The sequence below is a fragment of the Pezoporus flaviventris genome, unplaced genomic scaffold (assembly GCF_033815535.1).
Source record: "Pezoporus flaviventris isolate CSIRO_AGI_PZ_B2104156 unplaced genomic scaffold, CSIRO_AGI_Pfla_v1 ptg000006l, whole genome shotgun sequence".
NCBI lineage: Eukaryota > Metazoa > Chordata > Aves > Psittaciformes > Psittacidae > Pezoporus > Pezoporus flaviventris.
In genome coordinates this window covers 11,345,794-11,368,215 of record NW_026892554.1, presented here as the reverse complement: position 1 = coordinate 11,368,215, position 22,422 = coordinate 11,345,794, and the positions used below count along the sequence as shown (strand labels likewise).

At 46.9% G+C, this 22,422-nt stretch overlaps 1 protein-coding gene across 2 annotated transcripts in view; it reads right to left on the bottom strand.

The window, feature by feature from the left end:
- Positions 1 to 21,397, bottom strand: part of SHC4 (SHC adaptor protein 4) — a 31,436-nt gene extending 10,039 nt beyond the window's left edge. For both annotated transcript variants that reach the window (XM_061446882.1, XM_061446883.1), the window contains exons 1-6: positions 20,295 to 21,397; positions 13,312 to 13,382; positions 6,370 to 6,433; positions 5,372 to 5,491; positions 3,705 to 3,758; positions 462 to 513 (exon numbers count right to left, since the gene is read on the bottom strand). In XM_061446882.1, coding sequence (XP_061302866.1) covers positions 462 to 513; positions 3,705 to 3,758; positions 5,372 to 5,491; positions 6,370 to 6,433; positions 13,312 to 13,382; positions 20,295 to 20,873 — 940 coding nt within the window. In that variant the 5' untranslated portion in view covers positions 20,874 to 21,397. The remainder of the gene's footprint in view (positions 1 to 461; positions 514 to 3,704; positions 3,759 to 5,371; positions 5,492 to 6,369; positions 6,434 to 13,311; positions 13,383 to 20,294) is intronic.
- Positions 21,398 to 22,422: the final 1,025 nt, after the last annotated feature.

The following is a 22,422-nucleotide window of genomic DNA, read 5'->3' as shown; positions in this document are numbered from 1 at the left end:
GAAGGAAAGAGATTTTATCCCCAAGGTTAGCCTCCGGAGGGGAGAAGCTCCAATATAGCTGAGTGTATAACCCCACTCTGCCTTCCAGCAATGTACCCAGAAGTCTGGGTTAGATGAGGAGGCTCATTTGCTACCCTTCACACAACTAGAAATTGCCCCAGAGCAACTTGCCAGGCTCTGCCCTTCCTCGCCAGGCAAAGCCAGTTTGGGAGAGTTCCTACCCCTGCATGGGGTCACCAGCTAGTACAGCTGACATGCAGATTCGCACTTAGTTGCACAAAGAATATGGCATTTAAAGCCACAGCCTGCATACCATCACCCATATCCATGCAGGGAAGTCAGAAATTGTACATAACATTGAACTGTTCAGTAGTTTTCTTATTTTAAAACTCAAACAGTTCCTTGGTACAGGTAAAGCCATCATATAAACATGTATAACAATCTGAAAATTGTCTCCATACCTCTCTGATTAACAGGATCTTTTGCTACATATGCAACGTAGTCTGTTGTGTCCTTTAGGGAAGAAGACAACAAATGTCTTTAAAATTGTCATTATGAACAACCCTACAAGCACAGCAAAGCAACTGAGCATAAAGAGATATACTTTTAGCTTTAAAAAGCATGCTTCTTCCAGGCTAAACAACTGGAGGTACTAGCAAAGTGGGCTAAGGGAAAGATCAGTGACACACCAGTAGCTATGGACACAGTAATTGACCTGGAATCTTTTCCTTTAAATAAATGCATTAGACCATCTGGCATTCTTTGGGTCTTCAATAAACTCTGCATTCAATTCCAAACTCTGCAAAAGGAGTAGAAACACAACTGGTGCCTCATCAGCAGGCAATGCTGCTCTCTTCCGCTGCTTCCATAGAGCTCCAAGCTTCTCCTGTGTAATGCATTAGGGCTGCCAGTCACAGCTTTTAGTCCTTATCAATATCAGTGGAAGATAAAACAGTGTTAAAACACTGCAAGGGAAAAGTTAGAATATTCCTGATTTTCAGAATGAAGATTGAGTTTTCAAGGCATCTTAGAGAAAAGATGCTCTTTAAAATACTGCAGAATACAATAGGTACCTGACCTCAATTCCTGCTGACTGATTTTAGACTGGCTACAATCAGGTTAAATTACTCTGGATCTCAAGGCTGCTGCTGAGATCAGACAACCTCAGTATAATCAGTTGTCTGTTTCACATTCTCTTTCCAGCCAACATTGAAATAATCCTCATTTTTCCTGTCAAACTAAAAAGGGAACTGGAATAGAAAAATTACTGCAATAGCAAGGAGTTGCTTGATAACTCAGTGTTATAGTAAAAATGGTGAGGTAATGAATAACATGTTTTTAATTATTAAGGATTCATTTTGTTATTTTGGATATTTAAGGTGGGATGAGGAAAATGCAATTCACAGCTTAAAGGCATGGCTCTCTTGAGGGAAGATGCAATCAGCTGGCAGGAAACAAGGCCCCCATTTGCAATATGCACAAGAGCAATCATTTAATAATTCACAATGAATGACACGAGAGGCAGGTCTTAGGGCCAGCAGAACTTGTCCCAAATAATTCTTTTAAAATCTCCAAAGTTAACATCATTAAAACTAAATAGTTCTTATGTGTTTAAGGAACTCAATTTCCCTTCTTTTCCTTTCAGGTTTTTCTTAAAGTTTATAAATATTATAGGATGCAATTTCAAAATTAATTAGATCTAGAGAGGTACTAGAAACTAAAGTAACTGGAGCAGTATCTGCTATTTTTGTATCTTTGTAATGTTTATGTACATGCATGGATGACTAGGCTTTAAAATAACGCCAGAATAGGCTTTATTCTTGGGCAGAATACTGGTACTTCTTAACAGTGCAGAGCAACACTGAACTGCGCTTAGACACTGAACATGGGGGCAGGTGGAGAGACATGTCCTGTGGAAATGGTCTCCCATTTTAAATGTAAAGAGAATCTTAGGAAAATTACCTGAACAAGCCACCAAAATTGCCCCTTACATGAAGTGCCACTAGACTTACAGTTACCACTGCTGAGCCAGACCTCCGTTTTATTATATATTCTCCCAGTAAGAAAAGTATCACAAACTGCACCACCAAGTCCATGTCCTGCAGCACATCTGTGTGCAAGCTCATCTCTCGGTTGTCCTGCCATTAAGCACTGATGAAACCCAGCCGTGCATAGCCTTTGAGATCTGACAGAATCACTAAAGAGAGCCAATGCAGGATAACAATATAAAAACTACTAAAAAAGGTAAACAAGCCCTGAGAATTAGTCATCCAACCTGCTGAGCAGAGGTCTGAAAACACATCCTTGAATTTTCCAAGCTGGAAACGTTACATAAAGACAAACCAGACAGCCAGAATCTAGGACAGGGTACGTACCTCAAAAACAAGTCATCTTAAGGACATATTTAAATTGTTTAACTATCAAGAGAACTGAAATTTGGAAATGAAGCATTGTGATGCTCACCACAACAGTGTGCCAGCACTTGGAGCTACCTGGAAATCCACATCAGGAAGGACCTGCAAAGCCCAAGGACTGTAATACACTGTGGTGTATTAGGACAGCACAGGCATCTAAGGGTGAAATTTGAACTTCTTGGACTTCCAAAATGCCTCAAGCTTTAAAAGCAATCTTTAAGGATGTAGCACTTCAGCACCAGGCCTGTGCTGTTCCTCCTCTCTGGGTACAGGACTGACAGCACAGAGCCTGCACATGTGCTCCCTCCCCACACTTCCCAGCACAGCTCCAGAGAGCTCCAGTTCTCAGGCAGCTTCAGCAGCATCATTCTGAGCAGAGCAGAGCAGCTGGGCTCCTTACATCACCCACGTGGCCCTCTAGAGATCCATCAGCCACACAGGGCCAGTTCCCAGCTATTTTCCCTTGCCTGCTCCTAAATTCAAAGGGGCAAATCTCATTTTCCAACCAAAGCTGGGTCTGGCTTCTGCCCCAGTGTTACCAAGAGCATGACCCGGAGCCTCCTCTTTTCCCTGTACCATAACGTGAGAACAGGGAGACATTTAGCAAAATTGAAGGGCAGAAAATTCAAAACTGATTAAAGAAATAATGTTCTCATACCACATGGAGTGTGAAACACAGAATGCTGGCAGGGCTGAGCTTGCTTAGATTTGAAGAGGGAATAGGGCATGTTTATGGATGACAAATTCCCTGCTTACAATCATTGCAATAAAAAGTTTGGAAGAGAATAGAAAACCTCTTGCTTGAAAACATTAGTGACTTCATGAGTAGGAGAAAAACACATCTGCAGGAGGAAGGAGGTTATGTCCCATCTGTCTCACAGGAGATGTTTGACTCAAAATTCATCTAAAAATTTAGAGGTACCAGTGCTGACTGCTTTTGTGACATGTAGTGGATTATAGGGACCACCAAACTGATGCATTTCCTATATTTATGCGTTCTTATTTCTAGATTCCCAAGTCTGAGGGCTTTTGAATGAACAGAGGCTCGCTGACTGGCAACAGGAACATTAACTATGAATCTATCAAAGACCCACTAAGTCTCTATTCTATGTCTCCTTTCCAGTCTCATTTCCTCAGTTTTCTTGTATTACTGGTCATGATCCAGCAGAGTGGTGTACTCTGTTAGTGCTTGCGGGTAGGAAGTGATGAAGCAAAGTATCTGCAGGTACTTTCAGTCTCATAATAATTTCATTATACCTGCGGAAGTATATCTTTTTAATCAATACTTACTGGGTCACCTCCAGAAGCAAATGAGATGGACTGCATGTGATGGTTGGCAATAATCTGAAAAGCATGACAAACTAGTTAAACATGCTTACGTGCCACACACTTAGCAAACAGCAGAGCATATATCTTAATAGAGCAGGCAATTACGTTTATGACAACCCAATCCATTAATACATGCACATATGATTTGTGAAGGAAGGAGATAAAAATAGGAATATTTTTGAGACTGCCCATTCATGCTTAGTAATATCTAGATTCCCTGAGTAATCTTCCTTAAAGGGTTTTTAGAATTAATTCAACCAACTTCTGGTCTGTACAAAGCTCAATGAGACCTTGAAAAGGAAATAACTGGAGACACTGCATGCATTTACAAAGTCTTCAGATATTAATTAAAAATTACCAACAATTTTATTTAAATGCTTGGTACTTCAGTGTAATGGTGGTGTTTTTACAGCCAGACCCCACAGATACTCTGATCATATTCTCTCTCAACATTAGCACCAAACTGTTACCTGATTGAAATTTCACTAGCCAATGCAGGCATCAACTTTTCTTGGTTTCAAACACTATTTCATCTCTGGAGACAAACTGTTCTTTAGTATAAAATCAAGTGCAATAGATTATGCAGATGTCAACACAATTAAATGTGGTGCCAGCACAAGAATAGAATAAACAGGATTTTCCATTTGCAAAGATCTCTTAATGAAAGACCTAGAAAGAATTTCAAGACAGTGTCTTGCATGTCCGTGTGTGTGGTGACCGGACACATCAGTGTGTTTGGAAGGACATCTGTCCAGCTTTGAGCTCTGTTACAAGCAGGAACAGGTTAAAAGGTCCATACTTTAGCTGCCTACCCCAGTTTCAACTGCTGTGGGGAAGTCCTTTGCTGCTGTACCTGAAAGGAAGGGAAACCTGGTGCAATAAACTTACCCTTCTTAGCACAGGGGTCCAAGGCATCCCTGTGCTGCAGGCAAACCCCCACTACCATTTCAGCATGGCATCAGCTCAGTGCAGTGATTCCTTAGAGCCAGTGAGCCAAAACCACCTCCCTGATGGTCCCCTGCTCCAACCTGGACCGAAACCCTGCTGGCCCAGGGCAAGATTGTGCTGGAAGCTGAAGCCAACAGCAGAATTAGGTGGGCAGTACAAAGCTCCTCAGCTCATCTGCCAAGAAGGGAACACACCCCAGTTCCAGGGCAGATCCAGGCTCTCAGGAACACATCTCTATGGAGCCCAGAGACTTCACATAGTATAACTGCCTATGCACATATATTACCCAGCTGTAAAACAGCCTTGAATGACACCAAAGCCAAGCTCTGACTCACTATTTGTATCAAAATTCTTTTCTCTAGGACTTTTCAGAAACTTGTCAGGACTAGCGCTTTTTTATTAGGCACCATACAGGCAGAGAAACAGCTTGCCAAGTGCTTAAAGATCCCTCCCTATGGAAGACACCATCATAAACAGAAAGGGCATGTGCTGCATGTCCAATTCCTCCACAGTGCTCTCATTTTTAAATTCAGAGGCATCACGTAATTCAGCTTTACTAGCACAAGACAATTAAAGGATAATGCTTTCCCTTCAAAGCACCCAGCCTTTTCTTCAGATGCTATGAAAAGAGGAGAACACAGGAGCATGGAGAAAAGAACACTGATTTATATGTATCCTACCTGCTGAGTGTCAACATTAATCAAAGTGAGGCTGCTTGTTGAAATGGTCAGCTTTATATTCACACCAGAAAACTGAAGGTTACTTTTGCCAAGTACAGAAGATAGAAACTTCACTGGAGGCTATGAACAAAGAAAAAAAGAAAGAGGCTGTCAGCCGAGTCTGTCAGGGGCAGAAACATGTAAAATCAAGTGGTTTTTACTATACCTTATTGAGAAATTCAGTGGAGCAAGGATAACAGCTTGATCAAATGCAAACAGATTTTCTAACAAATATCAGCTTTAAATACAACACTTGTAAGCATGGGTTTATGTCAATAATGGGGAAAAAAGTTTTTAAACAAAATCCCAGTAAGCCAAATGTTATAGCTGTCTCAGTAAATCAGAATGTGTAATTGTCCTGCTGAACTCTGCTTCATTTCCTAGGCATAAAGCGTTTCTGAGGAAATCATGAAAATCTCTCATGTATTCATTTTTCAGCAAGTTCATTCCTCCCGGGCCCCACAGTTACAGAAGGGAATCAATAAGTTTCACTGGACACAACCCAACAGCAGCCACTGACGTCGGCCCTCATTACATCCCAGTTACTTAACAAGTGATCTGCCCATTAAACGCTGCCATTTCAGTTGTGTTTAATTTTTTATGTGTATAAATAGCAATCAGGAAATCCTCCAGCGAATGAGCTCCCTCTTGCTAAACAAACCCTCTGACATTTTACCAGACAGAACGTAAAACCTGTAAAGCACTGAGCGCTGCATAGGCTGGTAGGAGCAGGAACTGCGGCCAGAGCATCAGTCCTGAAGAAAATAGGGTAGGACGTGTCCTCAGCCCCAAACCAAGCAGGCTGAACACCCTGCTGCAAATGCTTTCATGTTATACTGAGTTCAGATGGATCAATGTGCACTATATCCAGCATGGACTGAAGCCTGTTAGGGAATCAGGTATCCAACTTATCAAAAGCAGATACAGAAAATTAATTGTTCAGTTAAAACAGTGTTTACCTTCCGCTTTTTTATAGCTCCATTTGTACCTGACACAGCTTCACACAGCCGGCTTATTGCTTCCCTGCAAATAGAAAAACACAGCACAAACTCTGGGATCATTTCACATGCATCATCTGTAACAGGGCCAGCAACTCTGCAATTTATTGTTATCGTCCCACTTAATAAACACTTTAATCTTCTGGAAGGTCTTTCACAGCTGTTTTTCTTTCTCTTTCCTCCCACTGTTAAAGAAAAAACAACCTATTTAACAAGACACAGTGATTCAGCAGCCTGGTTTGGGTTCATTCTTTTTCTTCATAAAACACATCAGTTTCACCTAGTGACAATTTGTTCTTTAAAAAACCCATCAACTAAGCACAAGAAACTCTTAACAACCTAATGCCTTCAAATCCTTTTTCTCAGTACAGTTGATAGGTCTCTTGCTTAGCAGGGAGGATCCCCTCCCTCCCTTAATCCTTCTTATTTAGAGCAGCAGGGGCGTGCTGAGTGTGCTCAGCTGGGTGTCCTGATTGCCTTTCTGGTGCTTGGGGTTCCTCTTTCCTAAAGAGGAAAGAAAGTGGGGGGAAAAAAGGCAGTGTAATTGAGCTTCTGCAGTTCTTCACATCTGCGGTCTCAGTTCATATCTTTCCATCTCTGGCAGGTATTTTCCAAACCAGATGTCCTTGCCAGCCACCCACTATTCTCTAAAGGCGCCTCTCAGTTAGGGAAGCGGAAAGGTAAGGCATAAAGCGCTCAGTGTTTATTGGTCTATATCAAAGACAGCTAAATCACACAGTACACTATAGTGGCCCACTGCACCTATTTTCCATGCTTGAACAAAGAAAATTCAGATACATTCTCATGCAGATGACTGGTCTGGACATACAGTGGAGCACTCAACTGCTCTGATCGAGGTTAGCACAACTGCTGCAAAAACACCTTTTGCTGGCAATCACAGGCTTTCCCTGACACTTACTGTTTTGAAGTCAATGGAAAAATGGTGCTTACAGGCTGGGATGTGCTTAGCACATTTCCTTTACCTTGCCTGGACATCCCTTTCTGAGCCACAGCTCCGTGGGATCTCTCCCTCTGCTGCACCACCATCACCTAGTCACCCTCTCAGGCTTTGGTTCCCTTACTGGGTGATTCCATTTTGAGGCCATAGCCTCAGCCTTTCTCTCATGGCTGAATTAGGACTTGGGCTTTCAAGGGCTGGGATTTTGTTTTGTTCTTAAGGGGAAGGGGATTAATTTGTTTAAGCTAATGGATTATTATCCAAACAGCTAATAAAGAAACAAGCTAGTTAGGAAAGTTTGTCTATTTTCAGATCAGTGCATGGGAGGAACATGCCACTGAGCTTCATTTCCTGAGGAGGTTTGGTTCAGAAGGGCTGAAAAATATCAGGAGACTGCACAGTGGCAGGATGCTCCAGGCAGGTATGTCCAATGAAACAAAGGTGCCCCAGCGAGGAGCATGGTCTGCCCAGGACCCTGCATCGTGCCCAGGGAGCAGATCCGACAGCAGGTAAAGCCAGCACAGCGCCAGTGAACCACAGCATCGCTGCTGCCTCCTGCTCAGCGCCCTACGGATATTGCTATGCTGATGGGCTGTGTGCTTAAAGCACTGAAAACAGTGATGCTACATCAAATCTTCCTTCCAGAGAACATCCTGAGAAAGTCAACCTGGAGACTATCAAATGAATGGAGACCTCACCCATGGTAAAATAATACAAATTTCATTAAAATGTTCTGAGTGAAAAAGCAGGGAAGAGGAGGAGTCTTATGGTGACCTCCACAAGGTGGGTCAGAAACACAGCCTTTTAAACAATTTCTCCTACACAGCTGAAAACACAGTTTTGAAGTGAATTCCTGATATCCTTATTGTTTAGCTTCCATTTCATTTAGCTGTTACCAGCAGAAAGGCCAAAATTCAAAAAAAAAAAAAAATAAAGAAAGAAGGGAAAGGCATCCTGCAGGATGATCTCTCAGATTCCAACAATCAGCTTGGAAAATGAGAGCTCATCTTCTCATTCAATATTAAAGGAAATTAAAATCAGAGCCAAGACATTAAGGCTACTTGGAGCCTATAAGCCTAGCTCTACCTAGAAAGAAAACCAGATACAGATAAATTGGAAAACCAGGGAAGTCATCTGTTTTGGTGTCAAATGAATTCTCACACACTTCAGGCAGCCCATGTAGAATAAGCAATTGCAGGCAAAGTTGCCAGCATCGGAGCCCATTCTTGTACAAGCCAGTGACTGCCCACTTCACCACGCTCTGAAGCACTTGTCCTCCAAACAGAAACCAAGAAGCAGGCAAATTGTTTCTACTTAATAGTTTCTTTTTGGCAGGGGAAAACACCTTCTCACAGACATTTCTTGCAGCGTACCTCTGCCTGGTCTTCCAGGTGATCTAACCTTAAAGGTGTGAAAAGCAAGCAGTTTGCTGCTACACTCCTGACCTTCAGTCATTTCCACGGGGCAGGCAGACCTGAAGCAGAAACTGGTACATGAGGAAGAAAAAAAACTCTGGATACGTCTACAACAAATTGGAATAGGATTTATATAGAATCTGTGCCTTCTTGCTGGAAAACCTCTATTAATTCATTCTTACAGCATTCACTTTCAAACAGTTGCTCAGGCAAGTCTCTGCTTTTAGATCTGCATCATAGCATATACCTGTGCGAGGCTGACATAGTTAATCGCCTTGCTCCTGGATGAATGGGCAACCTTATGGGTTCTGGCATTTGCTTGTCCCTTTGATATCTTCCGAATCTGAGGCAGTAGCAGTTATTCCAGTCATGTTGCTGCTTTTTCTTTCTTTTCTCCTCGTCATTCACCCCAAAACAAAAAACTTGGGATTTTTATTTGTTTTCCTTTTAAATCGCCCTGAATGAGATAGCTCCACTTGCAGACTGTGCAGCAGCTCTTTCCGACCCTGGGAGCCACACACTGAATCGGGAGAGCTGTGAGGAATTTAAATAGTTCTTGTAGTTTAAGGCAAAGGAAACCCTGCTCCTCAACTCCTCAGGCATCTTCTGCCATTTGAAGTAGAGGCCCTGTCAGTCAGTCCTGCAGGGCCCACACAATTACATAAACTGGCCATTGTTTCATTGACACAGTTTTCACTTTCCGTAGTGAATGGAAGGGTTCTCTTCACCATCCTGAAGAATATTCCTCTGAAGCACGTTGGTCCCTGGGCTGTCACCAGCAGCAGACCTACTGCAGAGCCAGAGGTCCCACTCCTGGCCCCAGCAGATGCCCATCCATTGCAGGGGGAGTTTCCCAAGGGCTATTCTGCTGGGCACCAGTTCAGTGAGGATCCAGGCTGGCACAGTTCCCTGGGGACACCTCTATGGGATCCAGGAGGTGGGATGGGGAAACAGGAACACCTCTTTTTGACTGGGACATGGAGACTCCTGAGCACACAGCTGTAAGCAGCTCCCCGGTTCCTGGGCAAGAGGTACTGAAGCAAGACAGTGTCACAGCCCCTACATGGCTGGGTGCTGTGGGAGCCAACAGCACAGGGAATTCTTGCTTTCTGCCAAAAGCCCCTGATGCAGCCCCTCAGCCCCGCAGGGCACTGCTCCCTCTGCCTGCTGGTTCACAGCAGCCACCCGGCCAGGATGCAGATGCTTGGCAAGGGCTCAGCAAGCTCTGGGGCAGGAGGGAGCGACAAGGACAGCCCCATTTTTGGCATCCATAAGTGTTCAGATCAGCTCACCCGTACAGTTTACAGGTTTACTCTGGGCCTGCACCTCTGCAGTGAAACCTGCAGCCAACGCTCCTCCCTACTCCTCCCCAAGCGTGCACATGCGGGAGAGAGCCGCACTGGCAGTAACAGTGAGCCACTTTGTTCATTGTTCCCCCAAATGAGAGTAAAAGAAGAGAGATGGGCTGATGTAAGCAAGGAAGCATGCTGTTGAAGATTTGCTTTTAAGCATCTAGGGCTCTGCCTACACTATCTAACAGAAAGGGATTGTGTGGCTCAACAAAGTTGAAATTAATCTTCCAAACAAAGTCAGCCTTCTTCCACCAGCCCACCCCAGCAGCACATTTCAGATGCCCTTCGCCCTTCAGTGCCCAACCATTTTCAAGTTTATGCCCTTATCTGAGATACAGAATCCCTTTTCCCACAAATGCCCAAATAGAGTGACTAATAATAAGCTTGTTTTAACAGATATGGGAGATGTGTAAGAGGAAAAGAGCTGAAAGGCTGGACAAGGGAAGTGCACATCCCAGCAAAGACAGGACCTATCACAGAACAAGCCCAAATACATTTTGTACTGAGGACACCAAGCAAAGCCCATTTATGGGAAACCATTCCAAAAATATAACAAAGCCTTTCGAGCAGAGGAACCTGTTACCCTCATTGTGATTTCTAGATGTTACTCTTGTTATCTACATGGAATCTGAAATCACAAGTTTCTGCAAAATGGGAGGGATGTCCTAAGAGCATGTGAGTTGGGTCACAGGCAGGCAATGGCAGAGCTGGAAGGGAAACCTGCTGCAGTGAAATCTCCTGTGCCAGCCTCCTCACCTCACAGCCATGAGGGCTGAGGATGAAAAGCACTTCAGCGCCTGGGCCCTTCCCTTGCTATGCTGCAGTCATTCCGCCTGATGGCCATACAGTATCTCTGCACCCCATGGTCATTCATAGCACTGGAGAGGCTGTTTTCTGCCTTCCCCATCCCTGTGCCTGGTAAGCAACTGGAAATGCAAGTCCAGCAAGAAACCAGAACATAAATCCTCCATGCTCATCTCTTTTGACTCCTCACTCACGGCACTTTGGCAAGCAGGAGTTTGTTGATCTTTCCAACATTCATAAGGGGTAGGTAAATAATATCTTTAATTTTAAAGATCAGGAGACTAAGAAGGCACATACACATAGAGCAAGGCAGGGAGCAGACATAATCAGAGACCTTTTCTACATCACTTTAAAACAGAAGATGCCTCTTTGTTTAGTGAAATGCCATTGGAGTAAAAATATTTTTTACCCCCAGTACAAGTAACACAGATGATTAAAATGGGATCGTTTCCAGTAACTCTGTGGTTGGTGCATTGTGCATGCCGTCTATAAACTGACTCCCCTGGGAGAACAATAGGGGAATAAGCAGTGTTATCTTCGCTCCAGTCAGCTTGTAATCGATCAAACCTTAAAGTTTGCATGCATGAGCTCAGCACTTCAGCATTCAGTTTGCAAACAGTTTAAGTTTTGAATTTCTCGTGCACAAAACAGCCCATTAAGGTCAGCACTGGCATATTTTTTAGATGATGGAAATATTTCCATTGTTAAGTTTTCACATAGCTCTCGTTAACAAAACCTTGCTAATTTGGGCCAAATTTAAGGTGGCAAGCTCTTGTCACACAGTAATTCATACTCGTTATTGTCCAGACAGACCATCTAATACATACTTCTGTGTCTTGCAATCAGGAGATCACCTCGCTGAGGCTGTTGAAGAAAACAGTGGCTTTGTCTGAATGCTCCAGGCTGATGGCTTTGGGTAAGCGTACTACATGGCTCTTTTTGATCGGTAAACACCCAGGCTGAGGGAAGGATATTTGTATCTAGGCACTTCTCCATATACAAATGCAGGAACTGGGTGAGTGTGTGCTTATGCTGATTGTAAATGTCAACAACCACTGATTTTAAATACAAAACAAATCGGGCAGCTTTCAAGTGCAGTATACAGGCATTTAAGGAATCAATTTTTTTCTGTTTCTTCCTTTTAGCTGGTAAGTCTGGGAGCCAATAGGTAGCAAAGTAACACTTATCTCTTCATGTTCCTTTCCTTTAACCACAATTTCTTTGATACAAACACTTGAGGAAGCAAAAGAGCATCTGTAAATCATCCACCAGCACGAAGGAAGAGTTGGGCAGGCGCAGGAAGCCTCAACCACACTCCTGGCATCCTCAGCATGAACCATGCCAGAAAAATAGCTGAGGGGAGGAGGGAACATGTCTAAAGCCAGGCCAAAATACTCTGCACTCACCCACCCCTCCAAAAATCCTTTGGAGGTGCTGGGTGGTTGCTGGGGCTGCCCAACAGAGCACTAGTCCTGGCTGCTGGACTGTAAGTACGTCCCAGCCACACGCAGCGCTCCAAGATGGAAAGAGGATGCTTATTTTGGTAACTTACACACTCCTTCACTGACAGACTTAACAAGGATCAACATAAAAATAAAACTGGGCTTTTTTGCTCCTGACAGGACATTTCAGCAGCCCCCTGAGTGCACATACTGATAATCTAGAGCCAGCAGCAATCTGCAACAGAAGTTGCAAACTTCACTAAAGACCACAAAATATCTCATATTTAAACCATATTCAGTTGTAGCTGAGAGTGAAACATTCATCTTTTTCTGATTTGCAGGCTGGAAAGTTAGGCCTGCAGTAATGGCTGTATTTCAACATGTTTTCCTTGTGACTCCACTGGCCTTGGTGCAGATGGGGTCAAGCAATGTCATAACATCTGATAAAAACTCACTAGAGGACCTTGCTGGATTGGGGGACAGATGGCACTTTCTGTATCAGGTGTGAAGCAGAGTGGCTGGGAGGCTTGTGAGCACCCAGGCTCGCTGTCTTGGCCACCCTGTGCCTTGGGTGAGCTGTGCGGGCAGTGCTGAGCCCAGGTGCATGGACTGGCTGCTGCCAGTACCCAACTAGCTGGGGATGCCTGCGCTGTGGTGAGGCTGCAGGGGGAGGCTTGCTGCATCCAGAACAAGAAGTGAGAGCGAAATAAGGTCTGTGGCTGAAACAATTCCTTTTCCAGTGCAAAAAGCCTATTGTAATGATCAAATAATTCAAATCATCGCTTGGGACAAAAAAAAAACCCAAAACAAAACCAAAACATGAAACTGCTATTCAAAGTGTCTCAGAGCTTGGCGTGCACCCTTAGCTTCATACAAAAATTAGCACTCAGCTTTTTCATTCTTGGGCTGGATTTTAGTTTGATACCACCTACCTGGTGACTTGCGTTCGTGTGCCAAAGTCCAGGGACCTCATTGACTGCAGCACTTCAATGCAGCCCATGTACTAGGAAGAGCAGAGACACAGAGAAAGGGCTTTGTTAATATCTAGCATACAGGTAAGAGGAGGCTACAGAAGGAAACAAATGTGATTTTAGTCCACTAAGTATATGCAGAACCACAGTCTAAATGGAAAATCAAATCAGCCATCCTAAGGTTGCTTCCTAAATAGCTTTATTTACTGAAAAGTGTAGAGAAGAGCAATAAAGATACCAGTGGTTTCAACAACGAAGCATAAAAAAAGGTAAAGCCTGCTGGGGACACAAAATCCAATCATTCTTTTTTCCAATTCTGCTTATTCTCAGTGATCAGCCTGTGGCACTGAGCTGGAAGGAATACATGCACATTAGAGAGAAATTCCCCCCGGGGAGCAGAGGGCCTCTGGAAGCCGCGCGAGGCCAATACACTCGGAGCCCCTGTGCTGAAGAGCTGAATGTCCCTTCAGAGCAGTGGGAGGCATTACTAGGCATGAAGAAAACCACTGGCTCCATGCTGCTGCACGTCTGATGACAAATAACCTCTGCAGAAGATGAAGGAAGTAGAGCTGCAATTGCAGCTCATAGCAACAGCTCTTAAGAGCCTGCACTATTAACTGACCTGCTTGAAATTAGAGGCTGACTCCCACATTTCTGTTGCATGGGACAGAGCTGAAGGCTTTTTCTGTACTTGTTTGGGATCTGCATAAGTCTAATTTTCAGAAACATCAAGAATGTGATGGCATGTCAGCCCACAGACTCCTTTGATGCTATATACTAACTTATGGAACACTTTCATTTCAACAAAGTGTGCTGGGATATGTCTATCCACTGAGTTTACCTCTCCCAAAATGTATTCCTAATTCCTTCAGCATATCTGTTGATATCCGTCTCTTTGCTGTTGAAGCACTCAGACATCTCCCCATTTCACAAGGCTGGCAGAGGTCTGGGTCTCTCTGCATGCCCCTCTTCCACAGTGAATTCTCCCAGAGGGAAAAGGGACTTCAGGAGCATCCTGCAGTGCTCGCACAGTGCCCATGGGCTGCAGTGACGAAGTCAAAGCCTCTGGGATACAGCAGACAACTGGGAAATCCCAGGCAGGGCCATGCAGGTCCTCTTGCTCTGAATAGACAGAGGAAAGGTACCATATTTACCTCCTCTGCCTCACTTTGCCTGTGAATTGATTTTTCTGCTGGGCCATTCAGAGGGGGGTGGATTTGGGTATCTCTTTCAGCTTTGGAGACACTCAGAAACGAATGCGTATGTTAAAAAGAGAACATTATGTGTGCAGTCAAGCAGGGATTCCACAACAATTGTATTATCCCTGTTTTGGTTTCCTTCCAGATAGCAATGTAACCCCTGGGAGAACTCCAGAATTAGGTCAGAGACCTGGAAGGACATCAATAAGAATCTGAAGGGTTAGCAGAACTGCTTTGCTAATGAACATTTAATGACTTTGAGATCTCTCTTACTTGTTAAAGATATTCCTGCTTAACGGGAACAAAGCAAATGCGCAAATATGTCTAGAGCCTCAGCTTGTAGCACAGTGGTGACCTCTGATCCTATGGTATGAGGTCAAACATCCTGTGAGCTAGTTGGCTGCTCCTCTATCCTTGAAAAAAGGAAGATTCAGAGGAGTAGGTGAGTCATACGCTGGTAAGTGAGTCCCCACTGCATCCTGAACAGATGCGTGGGAAGCTACTCTAAGCAAAGATGAAAAATCAATATTAGGTTTTTGCATAAGTGACCCTGAGTGAAGCTGAACTTATCAATGATTCACAAAAGACCTTTTTTTTTGTCTTTAAAAGCCTGAGTAGGGAAGTGCATTAACATGGCACCTTGCTGCATCCCTCATTTATTTTAGCTGCTGTTGGTTATCCCAACCAGCACGGTTAGTAATGGCTGAACCGTCACATCTCAGCAGGAGGGTACAGAGAACCAGCAGAGCCCGGGGCAGGGGGACCTGCGGGACTGAGGCAGAGGAAGTCAGGGTCACAGAGCTGCAGAGGAGCCCATGGAGCACATAAAAGGACAATGGGGTACCAGAAGCCTATTCAAAAAAACAGTCTCCAAGGGAGAAAAAATGATTAACAAATAAACAAGGAAAAGATTAACCCCTCCATAGCTGAGTCTGACAAGTGGCATAGGAAAGAAAGGGGAAGGCAGCAGACAAGGACAATGCCAGTCTCAGAGACTTCTCGTGTGCCCAGTACTCCAGGAGGGGAAGCCGCAGCAGGGCACAGCCCTTGCCCCAGCCTAAGCTGTCTGCTGGTTGTCTTTGTGACATGGTGATAGAGATACCGAGGGTTCAGAGGTGGTGTCCAAGGAGGGGCTTCACCTTCCAAAGAGGGAGCACAACTTGGCTTCAATGAGCTGCTGAGGAAAGCTGGGGAAGCTGGACACAGGCACAAGGGTGCTGTAACCTGCCCAGGACAACAAGCACAGATACAACTGCAGAATTCAGCAATTCAGCTACCTATGATAAAATAAAATGCCAGCACTGAAATAAGCTGAGTGCTGAAAACTTGACGTGGCCAATGAAACCGGATGCTGGACCCACTGATCTGCTGGCAGCAGGATCAAAAGCTCCTGCCAGGACGAGCAACAGCTCTCAAGAAGGACAGGAGAGACTCAATGGCCCTGCTGGAAGGGGAACTGCTCCTCTAACTGCAACATGGGCAAAGCTGTCCCCTGTCTCCCTGCACAAGGCTGGGGAGGGCATCAGCACCAGGGTCTGCTTCATCTCTTGGTGTTTGTATCCAAAGGGTGATCTGGGGCTGGCTGCTGTTTCCCCACGTGGGGGAGAGCAGGGTGGTTACTGAAGATGCACACATCTTTTCACATCCATTTACAAGAGATGATGGAGAGTGACGACAAACAGGATGAGGGACTGTGTGGGAGGAGATGTGAAGGCACTAGGCAGAGCCCATGTGAATAAGCTTTTCAGGCACCCTCTAATCCGGACCCACATCTCATTTCATTCCCTGCCATAACACACTTAGTGGCTCCAGCTTGAATGACAGCCAGTGATTCACCCATAGGAATCACAGAATCAGAGAATCATTTAGGTTGGAAAAGACCTTTAAGATCATTTAGTCCAATCACTAACCCAGCACTGCCAAGTCCAGCACTAAACAGTGTCCCTAAGTGCCACATCTACCTGATTTTTTACGTCTTTTAAATGCCTCCAGAGATGTTGACTCCACCACTTCCCTGGACAGCCTGTCCCAATGCTTGGCAACCCTGCCCATGAAAAAAGTTTCCTGATACCTAATCTAAACCTCCCCTGGTGCAACTCGAGGCCATTTCTTCTTGTCCTGTCACATGTTAATAGGGAGAAAAGACCAAAGCACACCTCACTACAGCCTCCTTTCAGGTACTTGTAGAGAGCAACAAGGTCTCACCTGAGCCTCCTTTTCACCAGAATAAACAACCCCAGTTCCCTCAGCTGCTCCTCATCACACTTGTGCTCCAGACCCTCTACTAGTTTCATTGCCCTTCTCTGGACCGCTCCAGCACCTCAGTGTCTGTCTTGCAGTGAGAGGCTCAAGGGTAAGTGATTCTTGCAATATTCCTCAGGTTTGTCACAGCTATAAGGAACACTGGCAGGAGACATGAGTGCTGTGGCTGTTATGGGCACTGCTTAGAGACAACCTGAGCTCCGGAAGGCAGCGCTGTGGGAAGGCATGTAGCAGGTAGAACATGAACAAGGACAAGGTAAATATCCATCTTGTAAATCCAGCAGCAAACTGCACACAAAGTATGTTTTGAAAGGTAACAGTGTGGGGCATCAGAGCTGCCCAGGCTCTTACTGAAGTATTAAGACTCAGGCTCTCTGTTATTCTGATGAGCATCTCAGGGAACAGCTGCCGATATGTGTCTTGGCTTCCTCACCAGAGCCCAAGTGACACACAGCTCTGACACAGGTGCCCTGTCACCACCAATCACACGGCCAAAGCTGATTTCCCCCTGCATCACCTTCCTATATCAACCCCAGAAAGACAATCCCTGCCTCAACTCCAGCTTCTGCCTTAAGGCATTTCATTACTTCACCATATTATTGACTCTAAAATAACTGTGGATCCTCTCCACATAAGTGTCAAATCCTCTTCAGACTCCAATTAAGCTTTTAAGGCCAAAGATTTCTGGCAGCAGCAGTCCGTGTAATATGGACCTGACTTTCCTTGTAAAATGGTCTCTGTGGAGATCCCAACCATCCCATACCTTAACAGGGCACAAGAAACTTCACAGGGATAGGAGGCATCTCCAAATGCCACAGAAAGAAGGGCAAAGGCCACGGGGTAAGAACTGGGAGCAGCTCCCACAGTTGCCCAGCCCCTCAATGTCTCAGCCCCTCTTTGCCTCCAGGCAAGACCTTCCCCCTGCACCATGTTCCAGCCACCATGCTGCAGCCCTGTGCCCTTAGCTGCTTCCCAACCCTTCTGAGGCTTCATCACCAGCTCCCAGAGAAGCCTCGTGGTCCCTGGGGAAATGAGCACCTTGCCCATGCTCTGATGCTGAAGCCCCCAAACCCCCAGGCTGCATATTTACCAACCTGCTTGTAATTAAAAGTTGAAAAAAACAAACAAGAGATTGGGCAGGACACATCAGCAATGCTGTTGCAGCTCTCCTGGGGCTGGCTCTTGCAGGCACAGACGCAGGAGCAACAGTAGAGGGGAGATGCAGGAAAACATCCTGTTTGTGCTGGGAGGCTCCTCAGAGACATTCCCAGTGAAATGGGCTGATTCCAAAAAAAAACATACTACAAACTCACTATGAGGGTGATGAGACCCTGGCACAGGGTGCCCATAGAAGCTGTGGCTACCCCATCCCTGGCAGTGTTCAAGGCCAGGCTGGACAGGGCTTGAAGCAACCTAGTCTAGTGGAAGGTGTCCCTGTCCATGGCAGGGGGTTGGAACTGGATGAGCTTTAAGGTCCTTTCCAACCCAAACCATTCTGTGATTCTATGAAATAGAACCTGGGGAGCAGCAGGAGGTGATGAGCCCTTCCCCATTTCATATAACCTTCCCATCAAGTCTTTCTCTTTTTTTCTTCTTTCTTGCTCACGTGCTCCCCAGTGGGTGACACCTCGGTGCTTCTTGCTCTCGGCACTGGGCCACAAACAGAAACCTGGGAAATTCCCCCTGGGTTTCATCATCTCTTCCCCTTGTCAAAAACTGAATCCTTTAAGTGTGCCTCTGGCATTAGCATTCCAGTACTTGAATCTCTATAGGTACCTCAAGGTCTTACTCATGAGCTGCACTGCATTGGCAGCACAGATCACAACACCATCCACCAGCACAGGCCGAGAGTGCAGCACCTGGAGATGCAGTGGCCCCTTCACTGCCACCTTAAGCCACAGCGTACATGCTCATTCATCTGTCTTAGCAGTTTGCTGGTGTCAAAACCTCAGCTGCTCACATTAGTACTAGAATTTAAAGAGAACACACATATTGTGCTTCCTCTCCCTCCACCTGCTGCATCCCAGGTGAATGTTCCAGGCTTCCTGTGGCTCCACTCACAGCAGCTGGTGCCATGCTGGGACACCATCACTTTTCAGCCAACATCCCATCAAACCAGCTGTGCTATCACTGCTGGATGCCAGGCAGACATCTCATTCCTGCCTGGGGAAAGGTGAACACAGCTATTTCCCCAGGTAACTCTTCCCTCCTCTGGCTTGTGTGCCCTCCTGCTGCATTTGGAAAGTGACTGATTCTTCTTGGCCTTGCACCTTTCTTTAGGCTTTCCTGCTTGTGAAACATCACAAAGGAAACACAGATTTTGCAAGTCTTATAGCTATTTTACTCCTGCTGACACATTTTGATACCTCTTTTACACCAAACAGAGCTTACACACACCCATACTCTTACCACTCTGCCTGCAGCCCACCAGGAGAAACAGATGTTGGTTAATAACCCCCTGTACAGCTCATTCCTGAGGTCCTCCTTGTAGCCAGAGACAGGCATGAGGACTATGAGAGCTGCAGGAGCTCTTGGCCAGACCAGCCATTACATCAGTATTTCTGAAGCAGGTTTAGACTGCTTTCTCTGCTATTTCCCCATGGTCTGCACTGGCTCCCTCCATGCAAGCAGCAGGCAGGTTTTGCCTGGGATTGCTTTTGACAGGTGAAACATAAGCACTAAAATGTACAGGGTCAGAGATTCAGAGCACAGAGAAGGAAGCAAAGACTACCAAATGGTGAGGTTTGGCCATAGAAAAGCAGAGGAAAAGAAAATGAGAAAGCTGCCAGGTGTGGCAGGTGTGGAGGGAGCAAAAGCAGTCTCCTCTCAGCCACTGACTGCTAATTAGAAGATGATACCCATCAACCCTGGCTCACAACACGACAAATACCAGGAAAGGCTATTTCAGGGTGTCTTCTGCAGAAATATGGAGGGGTTTCTGTACATCATCATTACCAAGAAAATCAGCCCTACAGCTTCAGAGGAGGGCAGCTTTGGGATCCTGCCTGTTCAACTCCGAGGGCATGAGGCATGGGGGAGAGATGCTGCTAGCAGCAGCAGTGGGCCCAGCATGTCTCCCACACCCTCCATGACAAATATGACCGTGACATGGACCAGCCTGCACCTAGTGCCTGGGAGCTGCTCTGTAAGGGATGGGAAGCCCTTTTCATGGGCCTCCTTCTCCCTCCAATATGCATTTCAGGCCAGAGTAACCCCTGTTTGAATTGCAGCTCAGCTACTCCTCAGAGAGTCTAAAGATAGTGTTTTGGAAATGGATGTTGTATTACCTCTGGGAGTGCCTGTGGTCCTTTTAACTCCCTCTGTTAGACACCACAGCCCTACATACACCAAGAAACGGGAAATACATGGGAGAAGTCAGTGTTTTGGGGCACTGACTTCAGGATTGGAAACACGGAGGTCACCCTGCAGCCACCTGAGCAGTTTGCCCTGTCAGAGAATGGAAACCCCATGAGAAGTACTCACCCGCACGCTGTAGGTTGTTCCCGGCTCCCCCACGCTTTCACGGCTGTGTGCAAGGCTCCTGTCCTGCCTGCCCACGGGAGCAGCCTCCTCTGCTCCCCGCACGGCACAGTCACCCGCTGCCTTTGGGATTAGGGCCAACTTGTCCAGGCCAGGCTGTGGGTAAGAGGCCGACAGGCAGCTGATCTCAGGCGAGGTTGGGCTGCTTGGGATGGTAACGCACTCCGTGAGTTTAATCCTTGGCACCTCTTTCATTCCCAAACAGAAGCTTTTCAGCCCCGGCAGATTTGACGGGTTGGCAAGTTTAATGTTAGCCATGCGGGGGATCAGTGTGCACAGGGTGCTGCAGGTGTCCTGTGGCCCCAAGGAGACATCTTCCGCCAGTAAATTAGGTGATGAAGAATGGGAAGAGGAGGAAGAACCTTTAATATTTAAAGATGTATTTTGCGTACCTTCATCAAGGGATGTTATCGAGTCATTCCTGAATCGGCTATACTTAGCTCTGTGCAGCATTCCTGGATATCGGAATAACCCTACATACAGGACGTGTCCACCGAGGCTGTGCTGGCTGCGTTCTCTCATAGCCTTGGCAGGTCTGTAACTGGATAGTCTTGCATAAATTGGCTCTTGTAGATAAATTATACGGAAACCAGGAAAGTCAAACAATTTTAAAAACAGAAACCTAGTGGATGTTGTTACTGACTCCCTCTTGAGTGGTTTATTCTCTTCAATGGACAAGGTTTAAAACTGAATGGACATCTGGTATTTTGCAAACAGTAAGAAAAGCAGCACGCAGGAAAGCACATCAGTGGTACAGCAGCTTAAGCCGAAGAGCCACTATCCAAACTTGCCTTCATTTCTGCCTCGCACCAGGCACTAAATCCCACCTAGCTCTGAGGACTCACAGTCGGAGCATCGTCAATCGCGGAGTCCTGGCTGCAGCAAAAGCTCAAGCATTTTCCACGCAAAGCAGAAGAAGAGAGAGCTACGATCGCCAACGCAGACCGGGAAGAGCGCAGTGAGGTGCCCAGCCCTCGGCATTCCCACCGCCGGCTGCCCCGGAGGCGGAGAGCATCCCCGCGCTGCGCTGCGCCGCTCCTCCGGCCGTCAGGAGCAGCCCCGCTATCTGAAGATGAACTGGGGGCAGCGCCGGCGGCGTCAGCCCCGCTCGCTCCCGCCGGGAAGCCCTTCAGCACCGCGATGCACACCGGGCGGAGCGCCCCGAGCCGCGGGGCAGCAGCGGCGGCCCCCGAACCGCCCCCAGCGCGCCGGGCCCCGCCGCCGCTTTTATGAATGAAGTTGGGTCTTTTTTTTGTGAATGAGGCTCGGCGCGTGCGGGCGGGCAGCGCCGTGAATGGCGCTCGGCGGGCGGCCGCGGCCCGGCGGCCCCCGGGGTGCTCCTCGCAGCCAATCGCCGCCCGCCGCCAGCTCACGCGCCCTGGGAGCGCGGGGAGCGGGGCGGGGGAGCGGGACCGGGACCGGGACCCTCACGGTGGGGCCTCAGTGCCCGCACAAGCCCCTCTCGGCGGCGGGACCGGCTCCCCCCTTCCTTCTCCTCAGTCCTCCGCTGCCGGAGCCAAGGGCTGCGGTGCCCCCACGGCAGGGGCTGGGGCAGGCGCAGGTCCGGGTGCCTCTGGCTCTGCAGCTCGGCGCCCGCCTTTGGCTCTGCCTTACCTCACGCAGCGGAAAAAGCGCCCCGGGTTTGTTTCCCTCAGTGCGAAGATCTGGTCCCTCAGTGCGAAGATCTGGTCCCTCAGTGCGAAGATCTGGTCCCTCAGTGCGAAGATCTGGTCCCTCGGCACGAGTTACCGCGGCTCCATGTGCGGCTTCGACGCCTTGGGCGGCACGGCGGGAAGTGAAACGCAGCAGGAAGGGGGTCTGGCCCGGAGGCGGCCCAGCGGCCTCCCTTGCCGCCCTCCGCTGAGTGTTTCCTCACCGTAGCTTTTAAAGACCGCGTTCACGTACCCCGCGCTCCCAGAGGCGCCGGCCTCGTGCTCTCCTCACAGGCAGTGCTGTGGAGGGGCTGCCGGTGCCTGGGGAGAAGCCATGGGCACAGCGCTGGAGGGAGATCAGCACAGACACTGCTGGTTTTTTCTCCTTTTCTCTATTTCATGAAATAGAATAGATTAGA